Source organism: Simochromis diagramma, unplaced genomic scaffold (genome assembly GCF_900408965.1).
Source record: "Simochromis diagramma unplaced genomic scaffold, fSimDia1.1 OVJJ01000344.1, whole genome shotgun sequence".
Lineage (NCBI taxonomy): Eukaryota > Metazoa > Chordata > Actinopteri > Cichliformes > Cichlidae > Simochromis > Simochromis diagramma.
The window spans coordinates 3,983,155-4,005,524 of NW_024387375.1; the positions used below are offsets into that span (position 1 = coordinate 3,983,155).

Here is a 22,370-nt window from a genome sequence, read left to right on the forward strand (position 1 = left end):
AACAGGTGCCAGTAAAGAAAAGTGTGAGAAACAGGATCTCCCTTTTTAGACCCTGCTAAGCACTTTTGCTGCAGCGTTTTGGATCAGCTAATGACTTATCAAGGAGCTACAATAGTCCTGCATAGAACAAATGAATGAACTAGTTTTCAGCATCAGTCTGAGACACGATGTTTCTAATTATGGCAATACTGTGCAGATGAAAGAAGGAAGCCCTAGATTTGTTTAATGTGCAGATTATAGGACATATTCTAATCAAAAAGACACACACAGCAATATTGGAGGCCAAGTCTGAGTTTTTATGGACAAAAATAATATAACTTCACTATTTGTTTTTTGTTTGTTTTAGTTTTTGATGTTTTGTTGTTCTGGATGAAAACATTTTTAAACACTGCATATGTGCCTAGCACGCAGTGAAAAAGAACATTATCACATGACTGTGAAAAACAAAGTATACCTATACTGCTTCCTTATGAATTAAGAGTCTGAGTAGCTGCTAATGAAATGCACTTGTGAGCAAGGGTGAGCACAAGTGTGAGTCAGGTGGAGCTCCTTTAGGGGCGTCAAGCCTCTCTTACTGTCTTTGCAACTTTGTACTGAGTACTGAGTACTGAGGTCTTCGCGAATAAACTCTGAATTCATTTCAATCAGGCAGTGCTCGGGCGACCCCACTGGCCTCTGGCCCCATGGAGAGGCGCCGCTTGTCACCAAAGTAATCTCAAGTCAGATGTTAAGCCAACAGCTGAAGTTTGGCCCAAATTGTGTCATGCAGCAGGGCATTGATCCCACAACAGCAAATCTACAACAGAATGGCTGAAAAAAAGAAAAGTATCAAGGTGTTGGAATGGAGCCCTGCATCAGATTGGTGGCCTGTCCAGTGTACCACACTGCAATGAAAAAACAAGACTTCATTTCTCATGCACTGCAGCCCTGAAGCTTTCTTGATATTGCCTATGTAGCGGCGCCAGGAGGGGAGGAAAGGATTTGGCTGAGGCAGGTTAAAGCCGAACCTACATCCCGTCGACACACACCAAATGTAGCGGCGCAAGGGATTACAGAGGAGCGAAACACCACCAACCTAAATGCTATTGTTTTCGACAGCGCCACCTGGGGGTAGTTACACCCCAGGAAAAGATGATTAATAGATGTACCAATTACCACGCAGGTTTGTTATCTGCAGCAGCGGTGGGGAAAAGAAACAAACAATACTACTAAAATTACTTTATTTGATAATCATCAATAGAAGTAAAAAGGTTAATTAAAAGGACTGCCTTTGTACAGTAACAGCCTGACAAACAGGTAAACTAAATATAAAGGGGGAATACCGACCACTTGGAGGCAGACTACAGGGAGGACTGCCCAGTGTGCCACCCACTACTCACCCGTGCGACCTCACCGCAATCCTCACTGCGATCTAACCGGTGTGTTATACCTATACCCCAGTGTACACACATGCATGCTTTGGAGGAAGGGAAACCACCACACGTGCCTAGTCTCCCACAAACGACCGGACCTTCTCGAAAGAGAAGGACAGAAGAGTTACACAAAATAAACAACTAAAATAAACAACAAATACGGATTCTATCCTAGAGTCTCCTTTAAACACACTTTAAAACATCACCATCAAGCGTAAAATAATAATAATAATAATAATAATAATGATAATAATAATGGATTGGATTTATATAGCGCTTTTCAAGGCACCCAAAGCGCTTTACAATACCACTATTCATTCACTCTCACATTCATACACTGGTGGAGGCAGCTACAGTTGTAGCCACAGCTGCCCTGGGGCAGACTGACAGAAGCGAGGCTGCCATATCGCGCCATCGGCCCCTCTGGCCAACACCAGTAGGCGGTAGGGTAAAGTGTCTTGCCCAAGGACACAACGACCAGGACAGAGAGCCCAGGGATCGAACCGGCGGCCTTCCGGTTACAGATGCGATTCCATACCATCACACAAGGGGCAAATAAATGCCGACCCTAGTTGGAATAAACCGAATTAAAAGTAGAAACAGGACAACAAGTAAACAAGACCATAAGACAAGACAGCAGCGGTGTAGCATGATCCTGTAATGAAACAGAGAGAAGCAGTAGTCAGGGTCCACCCTACTATGCCACATTATAACAAGCCCGTAAGAGTCTTGTTACCACTCTCTAAGGGTGTTACTAAATGAGCAGCTTTCCTGCAGTGCTTCCTGCGACCTGGGGAAGATGATGTGGATTCGAGGGCATCCCAGCATTAGCCCGAGTAGTCCTACGTAAAGGGGCCACACCATTCTGGACATCAGCAATACCTGGCAGCGGATCTGTGCAAACCACAGGGGACATTGAGGGTTCTAGCTCGACTGGTCTACGGGGGCTAGGAGTCTCCAGTCTTGGTTGGCAATTTCTTGGGGCCAGAGTAGGTTCAGAAACCAATAAAAACCACTCACCACCTTGCATAGGTTCCGCTATGGGGGCAGTTTTTAGTGGTTGAACTGGAGCACTGAAGGGACAAGGGGTCTCAAATTCCACCTTCTTCTGTAATAGTGAACGGCGAACATGTTTCACATGACTCAGGTTATTTACCGGAGCAACAGTGTACATGGACCCATTTTGGTCAGGGGCCTTAAGCACTTTATACACCACTGAACTCCAAACATCCTGAATTTTATGACGGCCTCTAAGCCCAACTTCCTTTAGATAAACCAACTGACCTTCTCGCAGGGGAACTTCCTTTGCACGCTGGTCGTGGCATGTCTTACACCAATTAGCTTCAGGGATTTGCTTCGGTTGGGATGCGGGCAAATGACCCAAATAAACATTAGGGTGGGTTTGCGCATCTTTAGCCGACCGTCATCGCTCACACTCCTGGCACCACTGTTGGGTGTTTCCATACATCCCTATCCATTGAGAAAATGACAGGCCATTGAGCACCACTGAGAAACCACATCTACTGTTCTCCGAACACCCTGATAACCATGCTCCTGGTGCAGCTGCTGCAAAACCTGACCCTGATGGGACTTGGGTAACAATACCTGCAGCGTCTCTTCTCTCCCAGGATGACAGACCTTCCAATATAACACGTCATCCCGCTCCACTAACCTATACCATTGCCTGACCAACCCGAGGGCCAGCCTTGAAGTGCAACCACATTCCTTGGCATCAGGCCCCTGTCTCCAAAACTGCAGAAACTCCCAGATCATGGGGTCAGTCACCTGCAAAACATGAAGGTCAGACAATGCATACCCAGGGAAGACTGAGGTAGTGGCTTGGACAGCGGGTGTTACTGGTTTCCTACCAATAACCTGGGGCAAAGGGTCAGGTACTACAGACTCTGAGCCTAAGTGAACGGCGAACATGTTTCACATGACCCAGGTTAAACATTAACCTTAACCTCGGCTCAATGGTTCAGGGGGCGGAAGTTTTCCTGAATGGAAGAACAAACAACATTACTTGAACTGGCTTGCGGTGCTGTACCAGCTGACTGAGCAGGCATGACTGTGGGCTCACCAGGGCACTCTCTGGCAAAATGCTCAACCTTCTGGCACTGTCTGCAAATTATGGCCTTATTACGTGAGGCAGGATATGGTTTGGAAGCACTATTCAAAGCAGCAAGACTCCTTGCGAACTGATTCAACTGTTCTTGCTGACTTTTAAGAATCTCTTTCAACTCCTGTATTTTAGATTCATAGGCTGCAATACCTGCCAGACTACCTCTAAAAGGGACCTCCTGGACACTGTGCTGAAATCCTAACACCGGGGGAACCGAGTAACTTCTATCCCTACTGCCCCTTGGCATACCTCCACGCTCCCATAATATAGCCTCCCGACGAACATCCATCAAGGTGGCAGTAGGGTGGCCGCGGACATACTGCTTTAATTCTCTGCGTAAGAAACAATCATTTTCAACAAACTGATCTTTAAGCAAGACATCTTTGTTCAGCAGATCACGAGGGGACTGTTTCACAACCCTATGCATGAGACACATAAGAACATGTGAAAATTCCTGTAATGTCTCTCCATCCTGCTGTCATCTTGAAAAGAAATCCTCCTGCAGAGAAACATATGACTTAGTACACCCATACAGTTCCTGTAAAATAGTCAAAATCTTTTCACGACCGTCTTTCTCCTCTGGAAGCTGATATTTAATCTCTTCTCTGGGCTCGCCTTCCAGGTGATCATAGATAAACAGGGTTTGGTCGGCTGGTGAAAGATGTCGTACCCTCAAATAGGCCTGCACCTCTTCCACCCACTCGGCAATACCTATTCCAGTCTTACCGTTGAACCATGGGCACTACCTCTCCCGAGGAAGATAAATCAGTCTCTCAGTCACGGGAGCTTAAATAGCAGAATACCCATGGGTTAATGAATCCGTAGAAGCAGCACTGGTTCCAGGTTGCTCCGATTCTCGCTTTTGCCGCATCTGCCGATTTTCTGCTTGCAGCTGAGCAACCAAGTCTTTTAGCTGTGCGAGCTCTTCCAGATTGTGGTGGCACGAAGGAGGATAGCGCGAACATCCACTCCTCCCCAGCTGATAATTAGAGGCCGTTGTAAGAAACAGCCATGCTTCACTACACCTACATACAAATGCATTTGCAGTGTCAGACATTGCATAGTCTATCAGCTGCCTTGTACAAAATCGTTGTGATGCCCACTAGCAAGAATTTGAGCCAATATTGTATTAGCACAGGTAATAGTCCCATGAATTCATGCCTCCAACATGGCCTACTCAAGTAGCACACTTGCTCAAACTGCATACAATTTATTTAGAAGTGAGAATGTGGCATTTTCAACATGTGCAAATCCATACCACTTTATTAATAAAGTGCCTGAGGGTGTCATGCTGAAATTATCCACACTACTGATTGAGTGACTGATAGTGTAGAAGAAAAAATATTTTGGGTTCTACATAACACATTATTTATAATACAGAAAGAGAAAGTGTGAGTTTACTTTGAAGTGAGTAAAGAATTATTTTTAAAATCATGCTCTAACTAAAAAGGAACTCAACTATTGGTTGATGCAAGATGTACGTGACTGAAATTTTTGCAGCTTCTTATGAACAAGTATAACCTTACAGTGACTCAAAAATACCTTCTAGAAAACATTTCAGTGCTCTTAGAACTTACGTCTTTAACGTTTGAACAACAAATTCCAGGGAAATAGCTCTGTATACTAAAATAAAGTAGCATTGGATGACTAGACAAAAAACAATGAAATAAAAACATTTTTGATTCATTTTTTATGAATTTTGCCATTTTAGTCAGGACTGCCAGAAGCTACCAAGCAAGACCATCAGCTCAAAGGAGACTGTAAGTAAAATTATAGAATCATGCAATGAGTGTGATTTCACATTTTAACACATTGTTGCTGTTTTAACATAAAATGCATATAGCTTCAACTTTTATTAAATGGATGAAAATATCTTCTTTATACACTGATGCTGTGCTTTAACCAAATCCACTGATGATGTGTTTTTCAGATTTAAACACATTGTTGCTTTGTTTACATATATAGAAGACAGTCTCAACTTTAGTTAGGCGTGGCTGAGAAAGGGCGAAAAAAATCTTATTTTCACACTTCTATTGATATTGTGGTTTAACCAAGACCACACATGATGTGTTCTAAAATTATAATTTTTCAATATGGGAAAATAAGACCTTCAGTAACTAACTTTTGAGCATCAATAACATTGGAGAATGTACTGTCGGATAATCCGGTGGAACTGACATGGAGGTTTTATCTTGAAACAGCACTCAGTGAACCTGCTCTGTAACTTTATGCGGTCTGTCACATCATGGCTGAGTCACTGTGGGTCATAAATGATTCACTTTGCAATAATTTTATTTAGAAATTATCATTACGAATGTCGGAAAGGGAAAAAAACAGTTGCACAAACTGACATGTTGCAACAGTGGTTTCCTTTTCCCACACTTGAGTTCAGTGAGCTCTTCGGAACAACTTATTATTTTACAAATGTTTGTAAAGGCAGCCTATGGGATCAATTCATAGATAATAATAATATTGAATATATTACAGTGATGCTAGCAGTCGTGCATTGTAATCAGACAATATAAATATTCGAGCAGAAATATGTGTTGACAAAATAGACTCCATCCATCCATCCATCTTCATCCGCTTATCCGAGGTCGGGTCGCGGGGGTAGCAGCCTAAGCAAAGAGGTCCAGACCTCCCTCTCCCCAGCCACCTCCTCCAGCTTGTCCGGGGGAATACCAAGGCGTTCCCAGGCCAGCCGAGAGATATAATCTCTCCAGCGTGTCCTGGGTCTGCCCCGGGGCCTCCTCCCGGTGGGACATGCCTGGAACACCTCGCCCAGGAGGCGCCCAGGGGGCATCCTTGTCAGATGCCCGAACCACCTCAGCTGGCTCCTTTCGATGTGGAGCAGCAGCTGCTCTACTCTGAGCCCCTCCCGGATGGCCGAACTTCTCACCCTATCTCTAAGGGAGAGGCCAGCCACCCTTCGGAGGAAGCTCATTTCCGCCGCTTGTATCCGCGATCTCGTTCTTTCGGTCACTACCCACAGCTCGTGGCCATAGGTGAGGGTAGGGACGTAGATCGACCGGTAAATTGAGAGCTTCGCTTTTACACTCAGCTCCCTCTTCACCACGACTGACCGGTGCAGCGTCCGCATTACTGCAGCCGCAGCCCCAATCCGTCTGTCGATCTCCGGCTCCCTTCTCCCATCACTCGCGAACAAGACCCCGAGATACTTGAACTCCTCCACTTGGGGCAGGAACTCATCCCCGACCCGGAGTGGGCACTCCACCCTTTTCCGGCTGAGAACCATGGCCTCAGATTTGGAGGTGCTGATCCTCATTCCCGCTGCGTCACACTCGGCTGCGAACCGCTCCAGTGCGAGCTGGAGGCCCTCACCCGATGAAGCCAACAGAACCACATCATCCGCAAAAATCAGAGATGAGATTCTGAGGCCACCAAAGCGAAAGCCCTCCGCCACTTGGCTGCGCCTAGAAATCCTGTCCATAAAAATTATGAACAGAACCGGAGACAAAGGGCAGCCCTGGCGGAGCCCATCACCCACCGGGAACGAGTCCGACTTATTGCCGGCAATGCGAACCAAGCTCTTGCAACGGTTGTATAGGGATTGAATGGCCCGTAGCAATGGGCCAGACACCCCATACTCCCGCAACACCTCCCACAGGACACCCCGAGGGACACGGTCGAATGCCTTCTCCAGGTCCACAAAACACATGTAGACTGGTTGGGCAAACTCCCATGCACCCTCAAGTATCCTGGAGAGGATAAAGAGCTGGTCCAGTGTTCCGCGACCAGGACGAAAACCGCATTGTTCCTCCTGTATCCGAGGTTCGACTAGCGGACGAACTCTCCTCTCCAGCACCCTGGCATAGACTTTCCCAGGGAGGCTGAGGCTGAGGTCATGGAAAAAGACAAAATAGACTCAAATATGTTTATTTTATTATTCAGATTAGGAAAGATTTCAAATAAAACTATATGAGTCTTCATCAATTGAATGCAAATGTTTAAATTTTTTTCAAAAATTCAAAACACTTGATTTGGTTGAAAATTTGAAAAATAAAATTTAAAAAATTCATTTTTTCCAACCCTTATTTCAATATCATGCTGGTAATAATGGAGGAGAGCTCATCTGAGCTTTTGATAAGAAAATTATATTCTATATAGTCATGTTTTCTTGGGCGTGCATCATATTTCCACGCTGTAAATGCAAATAACTCGCAAAGTGTTTGTGTACTTAAACCATAAATGAAATGGGTATTTATGTCATATTAGTGGCACCAGTACCCTGACTACTCTGTGTTTACTGTTTCCAGTGTACAGAGGGAGGTTGCACCTGCTCACTACCGCACATCATATTCTCGCTAACAGCAGCTTTCAAAACAACTACACCATGGTAAGTCTTATCTTTACAAATATAATGTGTATTGTGCTCAATGTGTTCAGTTTGAGTTAAGGAGATCTCCTTAAAGTTTTCTTTTCCAGAATGTAAGACTTTGATATAACTGACTGGATAAATTAGTTTGAATAAACAATTTACTTTGTTTTTTCTCTCATTTTGCCCCAATCCTCCCCTTTGTCCTCTTCCTTTCTCCTTCTTTCACTCCTGTCTTCTCTTTATTCCTCTTTTGCTACAGGTGCTTAATTGTACGCAGATAGTTGAGGCACTGGAGACCTATTACCTGCCAACATTTTATGGAATTGAGTTCTCTGTTGGTTTCCTTGGCAACCTGCTGGTTGTACTTGGTTATATATTTTGTTTACAACAGTGGCAGAGCTGCAATATTTACCTCTTCAGTCTTGCGGTTTCAGACCTTATTTTCCTCTCCACATTGCCACGCCTCTGCTACCTTTATTCAAATCACAAAGAAGAGAGCAATCTCTATGTTTGTGTTATCAACCGCTACGTCCTGCATGTAAATCTTTACTCCTCCATACTCTTTATGGTTTGGCTCAGCATGGACCGCTTCCTGCTCATAAAGTATCCAATGAGGAACCATTATCTGCTCAGGCCACGAACAGCTCTGATTGTTACAGGGTTGAGCTGGATAGCTGTCAGCATTGAAGTTGCCCCAATGATAACGCTGATGGTGCAGGACCTAAAAGAAAAAAATTGGACCATGTGCCGAGATTTTGGCAGTCTGAAGGGAGATATCAGTGTGCTTGGCTACAGCTTGGGGCTGACAGTGACAGGTTATATTCTCCCTCTGTTTGGACTTTGTGTTTTTTCCTACCAAATAGCACACCTACTGCGTGTCCAGGAAAGGGCTCTGCAGCGCAGCACGGCATCATCATACAAGCGGCCTCTAAAGGTGGTTGCATCAGCGGCAGCGCTATTTCTGGTTCTCTACACTCCCTACCATGTGCTTAGAAATGTGTCAATAGCAACTACGCAAGACTGGGCAGGACTGGAGATTTGCACACGGATGCACATAAAGAGTATCTATATCTTGACCCGACCTATAGCCTTTTTTCACAGCGTAATCAACCCCATCTTCTACTTCCTCATGGGTGACAAGTTCAGAGACCTCCTAGAATCTAAGATTAGAAATATAGTCAGCAAAACAGTGGTGCAAAGAAACCCTTCATGAGTAAAATACAAACTTACTGTACGTAAAAAAAAAAAGAATATCAGCATAGCATCCATGTACATGAATGAGACCTACTTTGTAGTTTCTTTATTTTATTTTCTATATTTTGTTTTGTATTTTCCTCATATCACTGCTTCCTTTAGTGATGCACAAATATATATACATACACATATATATATATATATATATATATATACACACATACACACATACACACAAATATGTATATATATATAACTGTATATATACATACATATATATTGTAGGTGCAATATTTACACCTCACATTATTATTAAGTAATAAAAAGATGTAATAGCATATTCTTGAAGTAAAACTATGAATGAAAGTTTATTGTCACATTTGCTGAAACTCTTAACTTTGCATTGCTTTATCATTGTTACGTCTTATTTGGGAATGTTTGCACATTATAGTGCCATATAGCTTCTTAAGCTAATAAAGACTATTAAAAACCGTCTGCTCTTTTATTATTACCTAGACTTCAACATTTTCTCCACAAATCATTAAAGGGGGTATTTGTTAAATGAATATATATTTAAATGAATTTTGATTAAATAACCGGACCAAAGTTACAAAAAGGAAAAAAATATTTGCACGATCTACTAGAAGCAAATGCCATAGTCTGAGATGAGCTGGGTGTGGAATGACACAATGAGTATCAATTACACAGTTTCAGTTCCTGTATTCACTTAATAAACCATAGTATGTAAACATCTGGCTGACATAGTCTAAATCAACAAGAATGATTCAAATTCGAACAATTTTGGTCTGGTCAAATTGGACTTTCCCATGTAAATGCTGCATGTTCTCCATGTGCCAAAGAAATGCATGTTAGGTAACTTGATTATCAAACCTAACACGATAAAATCCAACTAGAAAAATTGAATCATAGAGACTAACCACACCATGCTTGACCTATCATTTTATTTAGCCTGGACTACCTTCCTGATATTGAGACAGAGCAAACAGGAAAAAAAAGAGATGAAAGTATGCCAGGACAAATATAACGCCTGAAGCTCTATATTACTTATAATATGATTTGGTGATATACTAAAACAGTAAATTCTCTGGGAATATTACATTTCAGACCACCAACGTCACAGAGGCATCATGGGTGTCATTTACAAAGGTTTTATCCTGATTTCTGTATGTTGAGTACAGTTTTTTTTATTTAAATGCCGGAATGCATTTGAAACATTTACTCTCAAAATTCTAAAATCAATTTTGTATTTGACATTTGAAATTACAGATTAAGCTATTAAGCTTCATGAAAGTTTGATTCTTGCAACATTTAATTACTGGAACATTTTGTCATTGGTGAAGATGGTGTTAGTGCTAGCAAATCAAGTACAATTAACCAGGAGCCAAAGTAAGGATCAAGTAAATTTATTGTCAGATAGCTTTAAAAAAAAAAAATGCACCTAACAAAGGAAACCCAGGACAAATAATAGAAACTGTTATATTGACAATTGAGCAAGTGGAGCTGTTTGAGGAAATAAGCTAGCTTTGTCTGTTAACTTGAAATGTTGCAATGTTTTTTTTTACCAACAATGTTGGTAAAAAAATAAAAATAAAAAAAAAGCTAAAAATCAATGAAGACATACTGTGCCCAGTTTCATATACATTTCAAAACTTTCAGACCAGAAAGGCATAGTGTTAACCGCAGCTTGTTATTTGGATATCTCCCATATGAACAGAAGTCACAGAGGTGGTGTCACTCAAGAGAGAGGAAACAGTAATGCTCTAATGACAGGCGATCCATTTAAAGTCACCTCACCGTTGCTAAAAGAAAAAGCAACTCAACTTCTTGTGTATGTTAGAGATAAAAACAAAAGTCAAAGACAAACAAACAACTGTCATAAATACGCAATCAGACGTGCATAGAAAGCCAAATTACCAACTCTTTAATCGCACCTACATACTGTTCACCAAACTGGCAATGGTCTTGTACTTACAACTCCAGCTAAGTGCCCTAGCCTTTGAACCATTGCTTATTGCGTTTGAAGCAAAAACAACTCTACATGCTACATTCCTGATATGGCGACTTTATATTTATGACTCTATGTTCCCAAATGAGAGCACTTTCTGGTTTTCCAAATGTAAAGTAGTTTATTTACATAATGTACTACCATAAAAAAAATTATCAGCTCATATTATAGGAAGTGAGACTTGTAATAATCGGTAAAGGTTAAGGCTCCAGATATTTTTCCTCTCTTTTTGCCATATTGCTTCTTTACACTGAGCTAAGCTTTATAGCAAAAATGTGTTTATGCGTATGGCGAAGCTTTTCTTTGCAGCATGCTCTTTATATACAGATGCCAATATTCTTCATGGAATGTGGATTATTTTATTTCACTGCCTGTAGCCTTGAAATGAAGATATTTTAAAGCACAATGCAAGTAGATGAGTTTCTGATGAGGATTTGAAGTTGTTTTTTCCCCCTTTTATTAGATTAAAATGCCATTCATTCTGCAGTTTAAATTAAGGGTATTACCATAAGCAACTCTATGTGCACCATTTACATGTAAGGGATACACAACAAAAGGAGTCATTCTTTTTTGTTTTAAACATGTTACGATTATGCAAGCCAGTGTTTTTGATATTTTCTAACATCACCTCAGGCTTCAGTGACTTGCAGCTTGGATAAATGTTAACTTTGGCTAAACAAACTGTTGTGAAAATTCTTTTCTGCTGTGTCAAAACTTACACTGGATTCTTTAAACCTCTAATGGAATATTTCAGAATTCTCAGTGGTATGCATTACTAATTAAAGCCATAAGATCAGACTAGATATGAGGTGCTGTGGATGGAAAACAATGAGGAGAACCATAACAGGCCAAAGAAAGTCCACAGATATTTGTACCCTCATATTTGCCTGTTGAGCCAAACACAACACTATTATTGTACTTTCGTGATGCCGTCATGTGTTGTGCTGCATTCAAGCCACCCTATTTGGAAAGAAAATGTTCTATGCTCTCAAAATTTTGTTTCCTACTCCTATCAATTGCAACAAAACGTACAAGTTTCTCAATAAATACACACAAAAACAGCAGGACCACAGAAAAGGAGAGACCGCCAAAAAACAAAAGTCTACACCCAATCAAAACATTCTTGCATTGTGAAGAAATACTGGAATAACTACTACTGATCCTAAACCTTTTACAAATTTTCCTTGAGCCATTTAATATAGTTGTCTGTCATGCGACGTGCAATCAGGAAGTCAGTTGGCCACACGGTGAACATCAATGCTCCGTGAAATCCTGTGTCATAATGTTCATGTGTCACCTCAACGCCAGCAGCACGGAGCCGTGTGGCATACATGATCCCATCATCTCGGAGAACATCATACTCGCACGTCAGAATGTAGGCCTTGGGCAAAGAGCGTAAAGCTGCGTCTGGAACAAGCAGAGGCGACGCCCTCGGATCAGCAAGAGATCGAGATGGTCCGTCCATTGCAGCTGTTCCCTCGGTAACTGCGGGAGCACTGTAGTTGTACTTCCTATGATACGTTTCTGGCAGAAAAGCACTCCAGTTGACAAACTTCAGCAGGCTTGAAGACTCTGGGTTGTTGTGGGTGTTGGCCATCATTGCTCTAAAAAAAGCTTTGTCGCTGGTGAAGTACTCACTCCAGAAACGCACCATAAGAGTGCGGGGCAGAATGGGCATGTACTGATTCTGCTGATATGAAGGCGTGTAAAGGTCCAGAGCCTGCAGCACAGGATAGATGAGTGCTTGGGCCTTTAACTGAATCTGCTGACTCGGCTCCTTTTGTAACTGTTTTGACAGAAAGAGAGAACGAAAGAAGGATTAAAATGTTAGCCCAGAAATGCATGTGTCATTGTTGTTGACTCAGTTCACTTCAGTAATTTCTGTTGGGCTTCAAGTGTGATGACCTGTTAACTTCAGTGTTGTAATACCTACAAACCTAAATAGCGGAAGTAGCAAGCATGTTGGATTAACACAGCTGCCCACAAAAACAGGTCCTTGACCAGCCTTCATGCCTTTCAAAGAACTAACACTTCTGTTATTTATAAGCCTAAGAGCCATTTTTGATAATACAGTTTCACACGCAGTGCTTTTTCTATACTTAAGCACCTTCGCATACACACTCACTCAGGGTTCAGTTTCTTGCCCAGAGATACTTTGAGTGGCATTTCAAAGTAACTTGGTATTGAGCCACCACGCTACAGCCGCCCAAAAGACACTGCTTTGCAGCGGACGCATTAGATGTAACAGTTCTTATTTATCAGTTAACCACTTCAATTGTTTTTAAAGGCCAAATGATATACAGGGTACAGGTCGTATGATGGTTTTATTTTAGGTGTTTTTAAGAACCAAGGTTCCTTGGTTGTTTTTTCCTAAAAACAAAACAGTGATGGTATTTGTACGGTATGTGAACTATACGAAAGTTGAAATAAAGTATCTAAGAATTGATTTGCAATTCCTTAACCAAGAGCAGCATGGCAAAATTAAATTCCAAAGAGATTCCTTGAGAACTCCTGGTCTTGCTCAGACACTTTTGTTTTAGTAAATCCTACAAGCTGCTAAAACATCTTTTTTCATCTTTCAGAAACGTCCATGAACCTTATATAGAATAGAATAGAATAGAATAGATCTTTATTTTCACTGTTACAAGAACAATGAAAGACAGTTTGGCATCTCTCCGTTAGCAGATTTTACATTAAAATTCCTTTAGAATAGAGAGAATAAAGAGAATCCACCCAAAAATAGACATAAAGTTAAAGAGGTACCTACACAGGGAACGTATGTATCTACACAGATATGTACAAGATATATGCGCCATATAAAGCAGCAGTTGCAATTTAAAGAGCAAGTGATCAGCGCAATATAAGGTGCAATGCAATCGGTGGTAGTGCACATTAAGTATGATGGTTGCATTATAATAAATACAGTTTTTAAAACAGTTGAAATTCCCATAAATGTTAACAGCACAGTTAACCTTCAATCAGGGTGGAGGTAGAGCATGTTTGACAGCTTGTGGGTAGAAACCTTTATTGAGTCTATTTGCCTTTGATCTGATTGACCTGTAGTGTTTACCAGAGGGGAGGATGGAAAAAACGTGAGTGTCCAGGGTGCGAGGGGTCCTTGATGATGATACTGGTTTTCACTGAAGTCTGCCAGTATAAATGTCTCTGAGGGGGGTTAGTAAAGTGCCAATTGCCCGCTCTGAACCATCACCACCTGCTGCAGTTTCCTCTTATCCTCCACAGTACAGCAGTAGGTCAGAAGGCTCTCGATGGTGAGCGGTAGAAGATCTCAGATCGCTTTGTTCTTCTGAAGTCGATTACCATCTCCTTGGTCTTGGCTGTGTTCAGATGTAGGTTCTTGATATAAGGCTCATTTGTGCTGGAGGTTTCTTTCTGTTAAAAGTTTTTTTTTTTTCCCCACTGTTGCCAAAGCGCTTGCTCGTAGGGGGTTATATGATTGTTGGGTTGTTCTCCGTTTTCTTTGTATTAGTGAACTTACCTTACAATATAAAGCTCCTTGTTGTGATTTGGCACCGTATATATATATAATATTGAACTGAAAAACTTGAATTGAATATAAAGATACCAATACTTAGATCCAGGACAGGAACAGTCTTCTGTTTCAGGGTAAGAGAATACTATTTATCACACAGTCACTCAATAACCTATTCTTCTGCCACCTCATGAACAGGAAAACAGATTTGATGTTATAAACAAAAGAAAAAAAAACAGTACCTGTTGGGTGACTGCAGCTGCCAGGTTCCCCCCAGCACTATCCCCAGACACAGCAATGCGCCCAGGGTGCACATAATACTGGGCCAGCACCCCCTTCTGGAGGAAATGTTTGACCACACGGTAAACATCCTCATAGGGGATTGGGAAGTGGTGCGCTGGAGCAAGGCGATACCTGAGCAGAGTTAACTATTTAAGTCATGTTTACAGACAATATTTCAGCAAACAAATCACGTTGGAAAAAAAATGTAATCATTTTTTTAAGACAAACAGACATCTTTCAAACTGAATAGGCAATAAAGAGACAGTAGCGTATAGAAAGGTTATAAAAATGAAAAGAACTTATTGCCATTTAGTTATTAACTTGAACTATAACTTACATAATGTGCAATGGATATAATATTTATGTAATGAAAAACTCAAGGAAAAGGAAAAATAATAATAAAAAAAGTATAAATATCTGGTTGCATAAGCATACACAGCCAGCTATAAATAGCCCATGTCCAGAATCAAACAATCACTTCACAACTACAGCTGCTGCAAACTGCTTCTACGCTGCTGAAATATGGTTGACACAATAAACAGTTTTGTTTTGCTCTGACCTTTGCAGTGCTGGTGTCATCTCTACAAGTATTTTAATCTATTTGCCAAATGTTACGCATGGCTGACCCTGAGACTCACTAATGCTTCAATTACGCATTGAACCACTGGCAAAAAGCAGAAAGGAATTCAGATGAGCCAGATAAGGAAATACCCTACACACCCCAAACCCATACGCTGTCCACTTTACTACACAGTGGGTTGGTTTCATGACTATGAAAATCTACATTTTAAGAGGTAGAAATACCCATATCTAAAAAGATGTTTAAAAGGTGAAGAAAATTATTTAGCGGATAATGTTAGTATTAGCAAACACACACACAGACAAGGAGCCGGGTGTGCCAAAGAATAGCAGTGGAAGTGCTATGATGGGGAAAAGGCTTACAGAGTCCCAAACAAAAAGAAAAATGGAGAGCTTAACAGCATCATCACTACAATCTAGCCTGTGACTAATGAGGGATGACGGGGACGTGACAAAAGAAAATTGTGTGTGAGCAACAGGGAAAAAGTCGGGGGAAGAGGATGAGACCTATTAATACCACAAACAAAAAAGAATTTAAATAATGCCATAAAAAACAAAGAACATGCTGCTTCAGCAATACCTCGTTTTTCACAACAGTATACATGACTATAAATTACGAAATACTTACTCCACTGAAAGAACAACAGCATCAAGCTCAGTGACGACTTTTCTGGCCAGGAGATCATATGGACTCATTCCTAAGTAGATAGTAGAAAAGCAGGATGAAAAAGACTTAAGTAATACAATACATCGCATTAAATTTCATAAATTTGATGCTACAGTAAGAGAGATGAACCTGGCATTCAGCTTAGCAATACTTCCTGGAAAGATTCATGTTACTGTAATTGTGAAAGGCCTTTAACAGATTGCACGAGCAGCGTGAGATGTGTCAAACTCCATGTCTCGTCTTTGGATTAGCAAGGGTAACCACCCCCTGAGGTCCCCACCGCTCCTGCAGAAGGCATGTTATTTCCTCAGGAAACTGAAAGCTTTGTGATTTGTGATTCACAGTTTGTTCATTATTTATGATCCTGTCACAGTCCAGCCACTGGGAGTTAATATGAAGCTGTAATGTCATGAACCGCAGTCAATCAATCAGAGAATATCACCACTACTCTCTTGAAATAACAATGGTAATATTCTGAGATGAACACACAATGTGTTCATCTTTCAGTTCACCTTTAAAAGCCACAGAGTCATTATTCAGTGTGATAAAGGAGAACAGAGCCCAGCCCAGCTACTTACTGGAACTCCCCAGACACCATCCTCCACCGTGCAGGTATATGATCGCTCTCCTGAGGTCTGTGTCACTACCTCGGTGCTTTGGCTGATATAACACCACCTCTACTCCATCAAACTTTTCTTCTGTCACCTTGACATGCTCATCAGAAACAGGTGCAATCTTCTCTAAAAGAGTAATGAAGTACATTACCCCCATGTAGTCCTTCAGGCCCAGTAATTCGCTTATGTCTGCCTGGAAATGGAGAAAGGCAAATGTAAGGTATAGAGAAAAACACATCACATAATTTGTTAGTGTTTGTACCTTTTGAACAAATAATAATGTTAGGATAAACAGGCTTATACTATGTACACTTATGCCAGACTAACATCCATAATATTCAAAACAGAAAAGGTTAAATATGCCAAACTTGTGACCATGATAAGGAGGAAGCGAGAGAAACAAGGAGTCACAAGAACGCTGTCTGGCAAAATGTCAAGTCCCCTAAAGTTAACCGTTGAAAGAAGTCATATCTAAATGAAATAAAAGCATGACTGGTACTCCATTATGTCTGCTTGCTGAAGCAGTAGAAAGCTGGCTTCAGGGTAATCAGCTGATGTGCCCACAATAACCTAATCAGAGTCATCTAGGACGAGTACCATCAGGAGCTCCTGTCAGGCAGTAGTTTTATTAAAAACAAACAAACAAACAAAAAAAACCACAAGAGGGTTCCCTTTCTTGGCATTTCAAAGACCAAACTGATGTGTACTAAACATTTTAGTATTAAATCAAAATTCAGGATTTTGTTACAAAATGGTCATTACATCTCCAAAACAGATGATTTTTTGTAACTCTCATGTTCTCATGTTAAAAGGGAAAAATGAGATACCACTATCTCTAGTTTAATAACAGAATTGTCCTGTGGTGTTCGAGGTAGTAGACTGCACCTTTTTTCTAACTGCATAGTAATCAATATTAAAAACAAGTACAGCACTAAGATTTACTTAATACTTAGGATGTTAATAAGAAAAAAGGTGTTCCAAAATAAATCCACTAACCATTATATTAAAACTACACTACTACTGATGATATGGTGCAACACTAATCTATGCAAACCGCATTTGAAGACAATAAAAAAAACACCTCTATTAGCCGTAGCACAATGGGCTACAGTAAACCACGGGCGTCTTATCCGTCATAAACGCAGACGGGTTCCCTTGATAGGTTCTATTATTAGAACAGGTGAGCAGGACTATACAAAACATGGATTAGCATCTGACATAATCTGGTGTAACCAGCATGTGCATCTACATCAGCAAAAAAACAAACGTTTAACCTGCCACCTTAGCTGCTCAGAGAACAAAGGCAGTTTACCTACCGTTTCTCAGCTTATGCCTACATAACATACATACAGTGCATTAAAGTGATCAGAAAGGTGTGTTCATACATCCACAATACTGAAGAGCCTACACTCTTTGGGCTTGTATTTCAGTAACAGCAGAGCAGATTATCAAGATAGACGGCAAGAATAGTTCTTTTATTTTTTATTTTTCTTACCAGATGGCTGAGACTTCTAAAGAAAGAGTTGGTCAGCATGAGTTTCCATCTCTCTTCTATCTCCTCAGGAATGGGCTCGTAAACGTAATAAGCGGTGAAAGAGCAGAAAGCGACGAATAAAATTATGCTTCCCAGCCTCATTTTCCAGCGTGGGTCCCTGGCCACAAACTGCGGGGTGCAAAACAAACGGGCTGTTGCGCTTGTTAAGTCACTTCGCTTCGCGACTAAGCTTACTCACGGAATCAATTCTTGGATCCACGCGAGCTAAATTCTACAGCGAGCGCTCGGTGTCATTTTGTGGTCATCTGTGCGCAAATTCTGAGCTTTTCTCGATGCTCCAGTGGGCTCCTTAGTGCGTGTCTGTCTTGTGGAGCAGCAGAATTAATTGAAGTGTCAGTGATATGGAGACAGGAGCGCGCACGCTGTGTGCTCACGAGGCAGGAACCGTCCCACCTTGGCCTACAACTCAAATTCCTCAGGTGCCTTCTAATCGCTAGATTACACGGGGCGCGCGACTAAACTTTATGCTAAGATGCACCTGATGCACGAATGTCGTGGCTTGTACCTCAAACATGGCTGGTGCATTCAGATTTCCCCTTTTTTTCATTTTCCCTTTCACTCTTTCCATTCCCCGGCTACAAGTTTTCCAGTTGAATTTATATGAGGAGAAAGTCTGTGTAGCTTCTATATGGACACAGCTAAAGTCTGTTGCAGATTTGGTTGCAAGGCTGTCCAAGCTAATTATATAATTGGTGACGGAGCCAACTCTGATGTCTGCTTTCTTGGTAGGACTGTCAAAAGCAACATGACTCTCTGATGCACTCACGTTTGCAAACGCTGCAGGAGGGACGATTTGCAGTGGCGTGTCCAGCGGGGTGGCCTGGGGGGGCACAGGCCACCCCCCCAACCAGACTGGCCACCCCAGGTGCCACCCCAAAGGCAAAACAATAAAATTCAATCAAATATCAAATGTACGATTATGTTTTCACGGTGAAGCTCAGATATCCGAGTGTAAGTGAATGCAGCATCGGCTTCTGCGCTATGTTAGCAAAGGTAGGAGAGCCAAGCACGAAAGACAGCACCACAGGAAACAATTTTTCGGTGAAAGAAAATGAGGAGAGAATAAATATCCCGGTAAGTAATATTAAGTTTGTTGAGTTTAGTAAACTTCGGTGAAATTAGAATACCAAGGAAAAAATAACACTTAAAGAATTATTGCAGCCGTCGAATATTTCAGACAGTATGCTACTGAGGGGAGCTAACATAAGAGTTATGAGTTATAAGATATAATCTAAGTCGTAACATTGCTGTATGGAGCTGCAGATTTGGTTGCAGGTTAACATAGCTGGACTGGCCATCGGGTATACCGGGCATATGCCCGGTGACTTATTTTTTATTTTTTTTTTGTAATGGCATGAACAATGAGAGGTGGTGGATTGGCCAGATGCAGGTCGATGTGTAAAAATAACTCAGTTGTTTGGTGGTGGCTATGGCGGGGCTTCCACAGAGGCCAGCAGGTGGATGAGGGAAGGGGAGGCAGGAGGAGAGCCCCGAGGCAGCCGCCAGTCCGAGTGTCAGGTGAACTGAACTTCAGGTAAGAAGTTATGACCTGCAGTCTATCTGGGTCAGATATAAACCAAGTTTAGGTGGAGTTTATTTTCGTTGTGTTGACTTTTTACCGTCAGTTGCAATAACTCGTACTGCGTTCTAGCCAGCTTGACGGAGTTTTTATACAGCTGGGTGGGTGCTATGATGTTACTAATAGTGAACTTTATTTTATTCATAAGGTTAGTAGAGTTGCCAACGGCTCCTTAAAAAAATGGAATGGTCCCTCAATCAGAGAAAATATTACACGTTTCGTATTGAGCTGAGAAGAGACGCAGTTTGTCCCGGACTTTCGCTATAATGAAAAAAAGACACACAGGAGTTATTCTGTCATTACGCTGCACAGCTGCCTCTTCTTCTCTCATTCTCTCCCCTGCCTCTCCTGTTGCTACTTCAATCATGAAACTGATCAATGATCAGCTGATCGGCTTTTCTCTCTTGTTTATTTATCGCCCACTTTGCGCCAGAAAGAGGAAACCAGCAGATGTCACGCTAAACAACAGCAGCACGTTTAAGCTTGATCAGCTGTTGTTAGAATTTATTTAATATTAATTTCTAGTATCAGCTGATGTTTGCTGGAGCCACAGCTGTAAAAGCTGCTGGTCATGATATCGGTTTGGATATGTGGTGAGAGGGAAACATGAGGATGAAACCAGGAGATGTCCTTACTGAATCATCAGAGCTGAACAGGTGATGGAGAAACAGGTTTACCTTTTAGGTCACATGAATGAGTTGAAGGGAAGTTATGAACTGTTTCTGAGAGACAAATAACACCAGCATCCTTTTCTAAGCAGCTGACAGCTGGTAACTGTGCAGGGGTGGATCTAGGAAAGTTTTGCCAGGGGGCCAGGTAGGGCATTAACAGGGAAAGGTGGGGCACAAAGAAATACTTTTCTTTCTTATTCTCATTTAAAATATCTAGCTTTTATTAAATAATTATCTAAATCTTACAACCAAAGTTTTTAGCTGACGTAAAATGTATAGAAATCATACATATACCAAAAAGACTGTACATCACTGTCACAACAGCATTTGTTTTCATTCAAAGTCTTTATGGCTTTAATACCTGGTGGGCCGGTCTGTAGTCAAAATGCCCGATTTTCTGTCCCAGTCCAGCCCTGCAGGTTAATACTGGCAGTGTCACCATGCCAGCTGACTGTATTTCATCATCAGCCAGTGTTGTTCTTGATCAATATTACCAAAGTTGACCATAAGCCAGCATAGAAAGTATTTACTTGCTTTCAGGTTTTATTCAAATGTTAGTCTTTTCAGTTGTTTCTCCACTTTTTTCCTGTTTCAAAATCAAACACCAGTTTGTGAGAAGATTCTTCTTTTTTTAATAGGCAGATAAATTTTTACATTGGCTAATTTGTCAATTGTTTGTTACAAATGTTCGTATTTTAATATTAAAAAATGTTTTTGCCCAAAACATATGTGCACTATATGTCAGTAAAAATACTATGCAACTATTGCTGTCCTTGAATGCTGAGTAAACACTGACAAAGCACTGATTGTATGTCTTTTTTTTATTTTTTATTTAATTTTCTAGACACGCCACTGACGATTTGGTGCTTGCTGCAGCAATGGGAAGAAAAATGTGCAGATGCAGGACTTTTTGGTTTAGTTTATCTTATTTTCATGGGCATATCTTTGTGTAGAAAAAGTGACAAACTGGTTCAACAGAAGTGGCGCGTCACAAGAGATGTACTCGAGACAGATGGAATTTATTAAAACAAAACCGTTCAAACCAACACTGGAGCAATGCCAGTAGTGAAGGCTACCCTAGCATGTGCACTGTCAAGTTTTCTGAACACAAAAGAAGGCTGATGCCAGCTGGATCATCCTGGATCAAGATGAGAAAAAGAAGATGAGGGCCAGCCTTCATTACATTACTTCATTGCATTTTTTGGTAAACGGTCCAATAAGAGACACGGGGAAGCTGAGGTCAGTAAATAATGAGGAGCCCCTTTGCTGTCAAAGTTGCAAACTCTAGCTGTTTATGTTTTTAAATGAAATGATCCATATAATAAATCCATATCCTAAAGCCTTGGTCTGAAATAGTTTGATTTCTCTATAGGGTTCATCTGAGAAATTATGAACTATATACCTCCCCATGACTTAGAGTTGACCTCTCTGTTATGATCATTTTAATTTCTTTTAGTTGAACTGGAATTTAAAGTTGGCTGGTGTTAAAGTGCAGGTACGTGTCTCCTTCCATCAGCCGTCAAACTCAATTGAGATAGAATCTGCACGATGCAGGGCGTGACAGTGGGTGAAAGCATCCATGAGACCGCTCACTGCTGAGCAGTGGAATACTAAATCTCTTCTCTGAATACAAAATCACACTTCAGACACTCAGGGATTCTCCCTGGAATTCCCTCCCTCTCGTTCGCCTCCAACAACTGGCCTCATCTCTGCTTCTGATGGAGACCACCTCAGATCACTTGTAAATCTTTCATGGAGCTCTCTTCACTCTTTGCATCTTGTTAATGGGGAGGATGGGTGTCAGAAGATGTGGGGGTGGGTATGTTGTCTTCATCTA

At 41.3% G+C, this 22,370-nt stretch overlaps 2 protein-coding genes across 4 annotated transcripts; one reads left to right on the plus strand and one right to left on the minus strand.

Moving 5' to 3' along the window:
• Positions 1-5,120: 5,120 nt before the first annotated feature.
• On the plus strand, positions 5,121-9,202 carry LOC120720057 (succinate receptor 1-like). The gene is made up of 3 exons (XM_040009664.1): positions 5,121-5,294; positions 7,812-7,891; positions 8,133-9,202. The coding sequence occupies exons 2-3, from the start codon at positions 7,889-7,891 to the stop codon at positions 9,084-9,086; spliced, it is 957 nt and encodes a 318-aa protein (XP_039865598.1). The 5' UTR covers positions 5,121-5,294; positions 7,812-7,888; the 3' UTR covers positions 9,087-9,202.
• Positions 9,203-10,475: 1,273 nt separating this feature from the next.
• aadac (arylacetamide deacetylase) lies at positions 10,476-19,079 on the minus strand. Of its 3 annotated transcripts, none has more exons than XM_040009445.1 (5): positions 18,224-19,079; positions 16,762-16,921; positions 16,076-16,145; positions 14,829-15,000; positions 10,476-12,879 (listed from the first exon to the last, which is right to left on the minus strand). In XM_040009445.1, exons 1-5 carry the CDS (start codon positions 18,362-18,364, stop codon positions 12,265-12,267), a joined length of 1,158 nt encoding a protein of 385 aa, XP_039865379.1. In that variant the 5' UTR covers positions 18,365-19,079; the 3' UTR covers positions 10,476-12,264. The 3 variants fall into 3 exon arrangements, with proteins under 3 accessions (XP_039865379.1, XP_039865378.1, XP_039865380.1); XM_040009444.1 differs by having other exon boundaries at positions 16,693-16,921; positions 18,224-19,077; XM_040009446.1 differs by lacking the exons at positions 16,762-16,921; positions 18,224-19,079 and adding an exon at positions 16,244-16,651.
• Between the last annotated feature and the right edge of the window lie 3,291 nt (positions 19,080-22,370).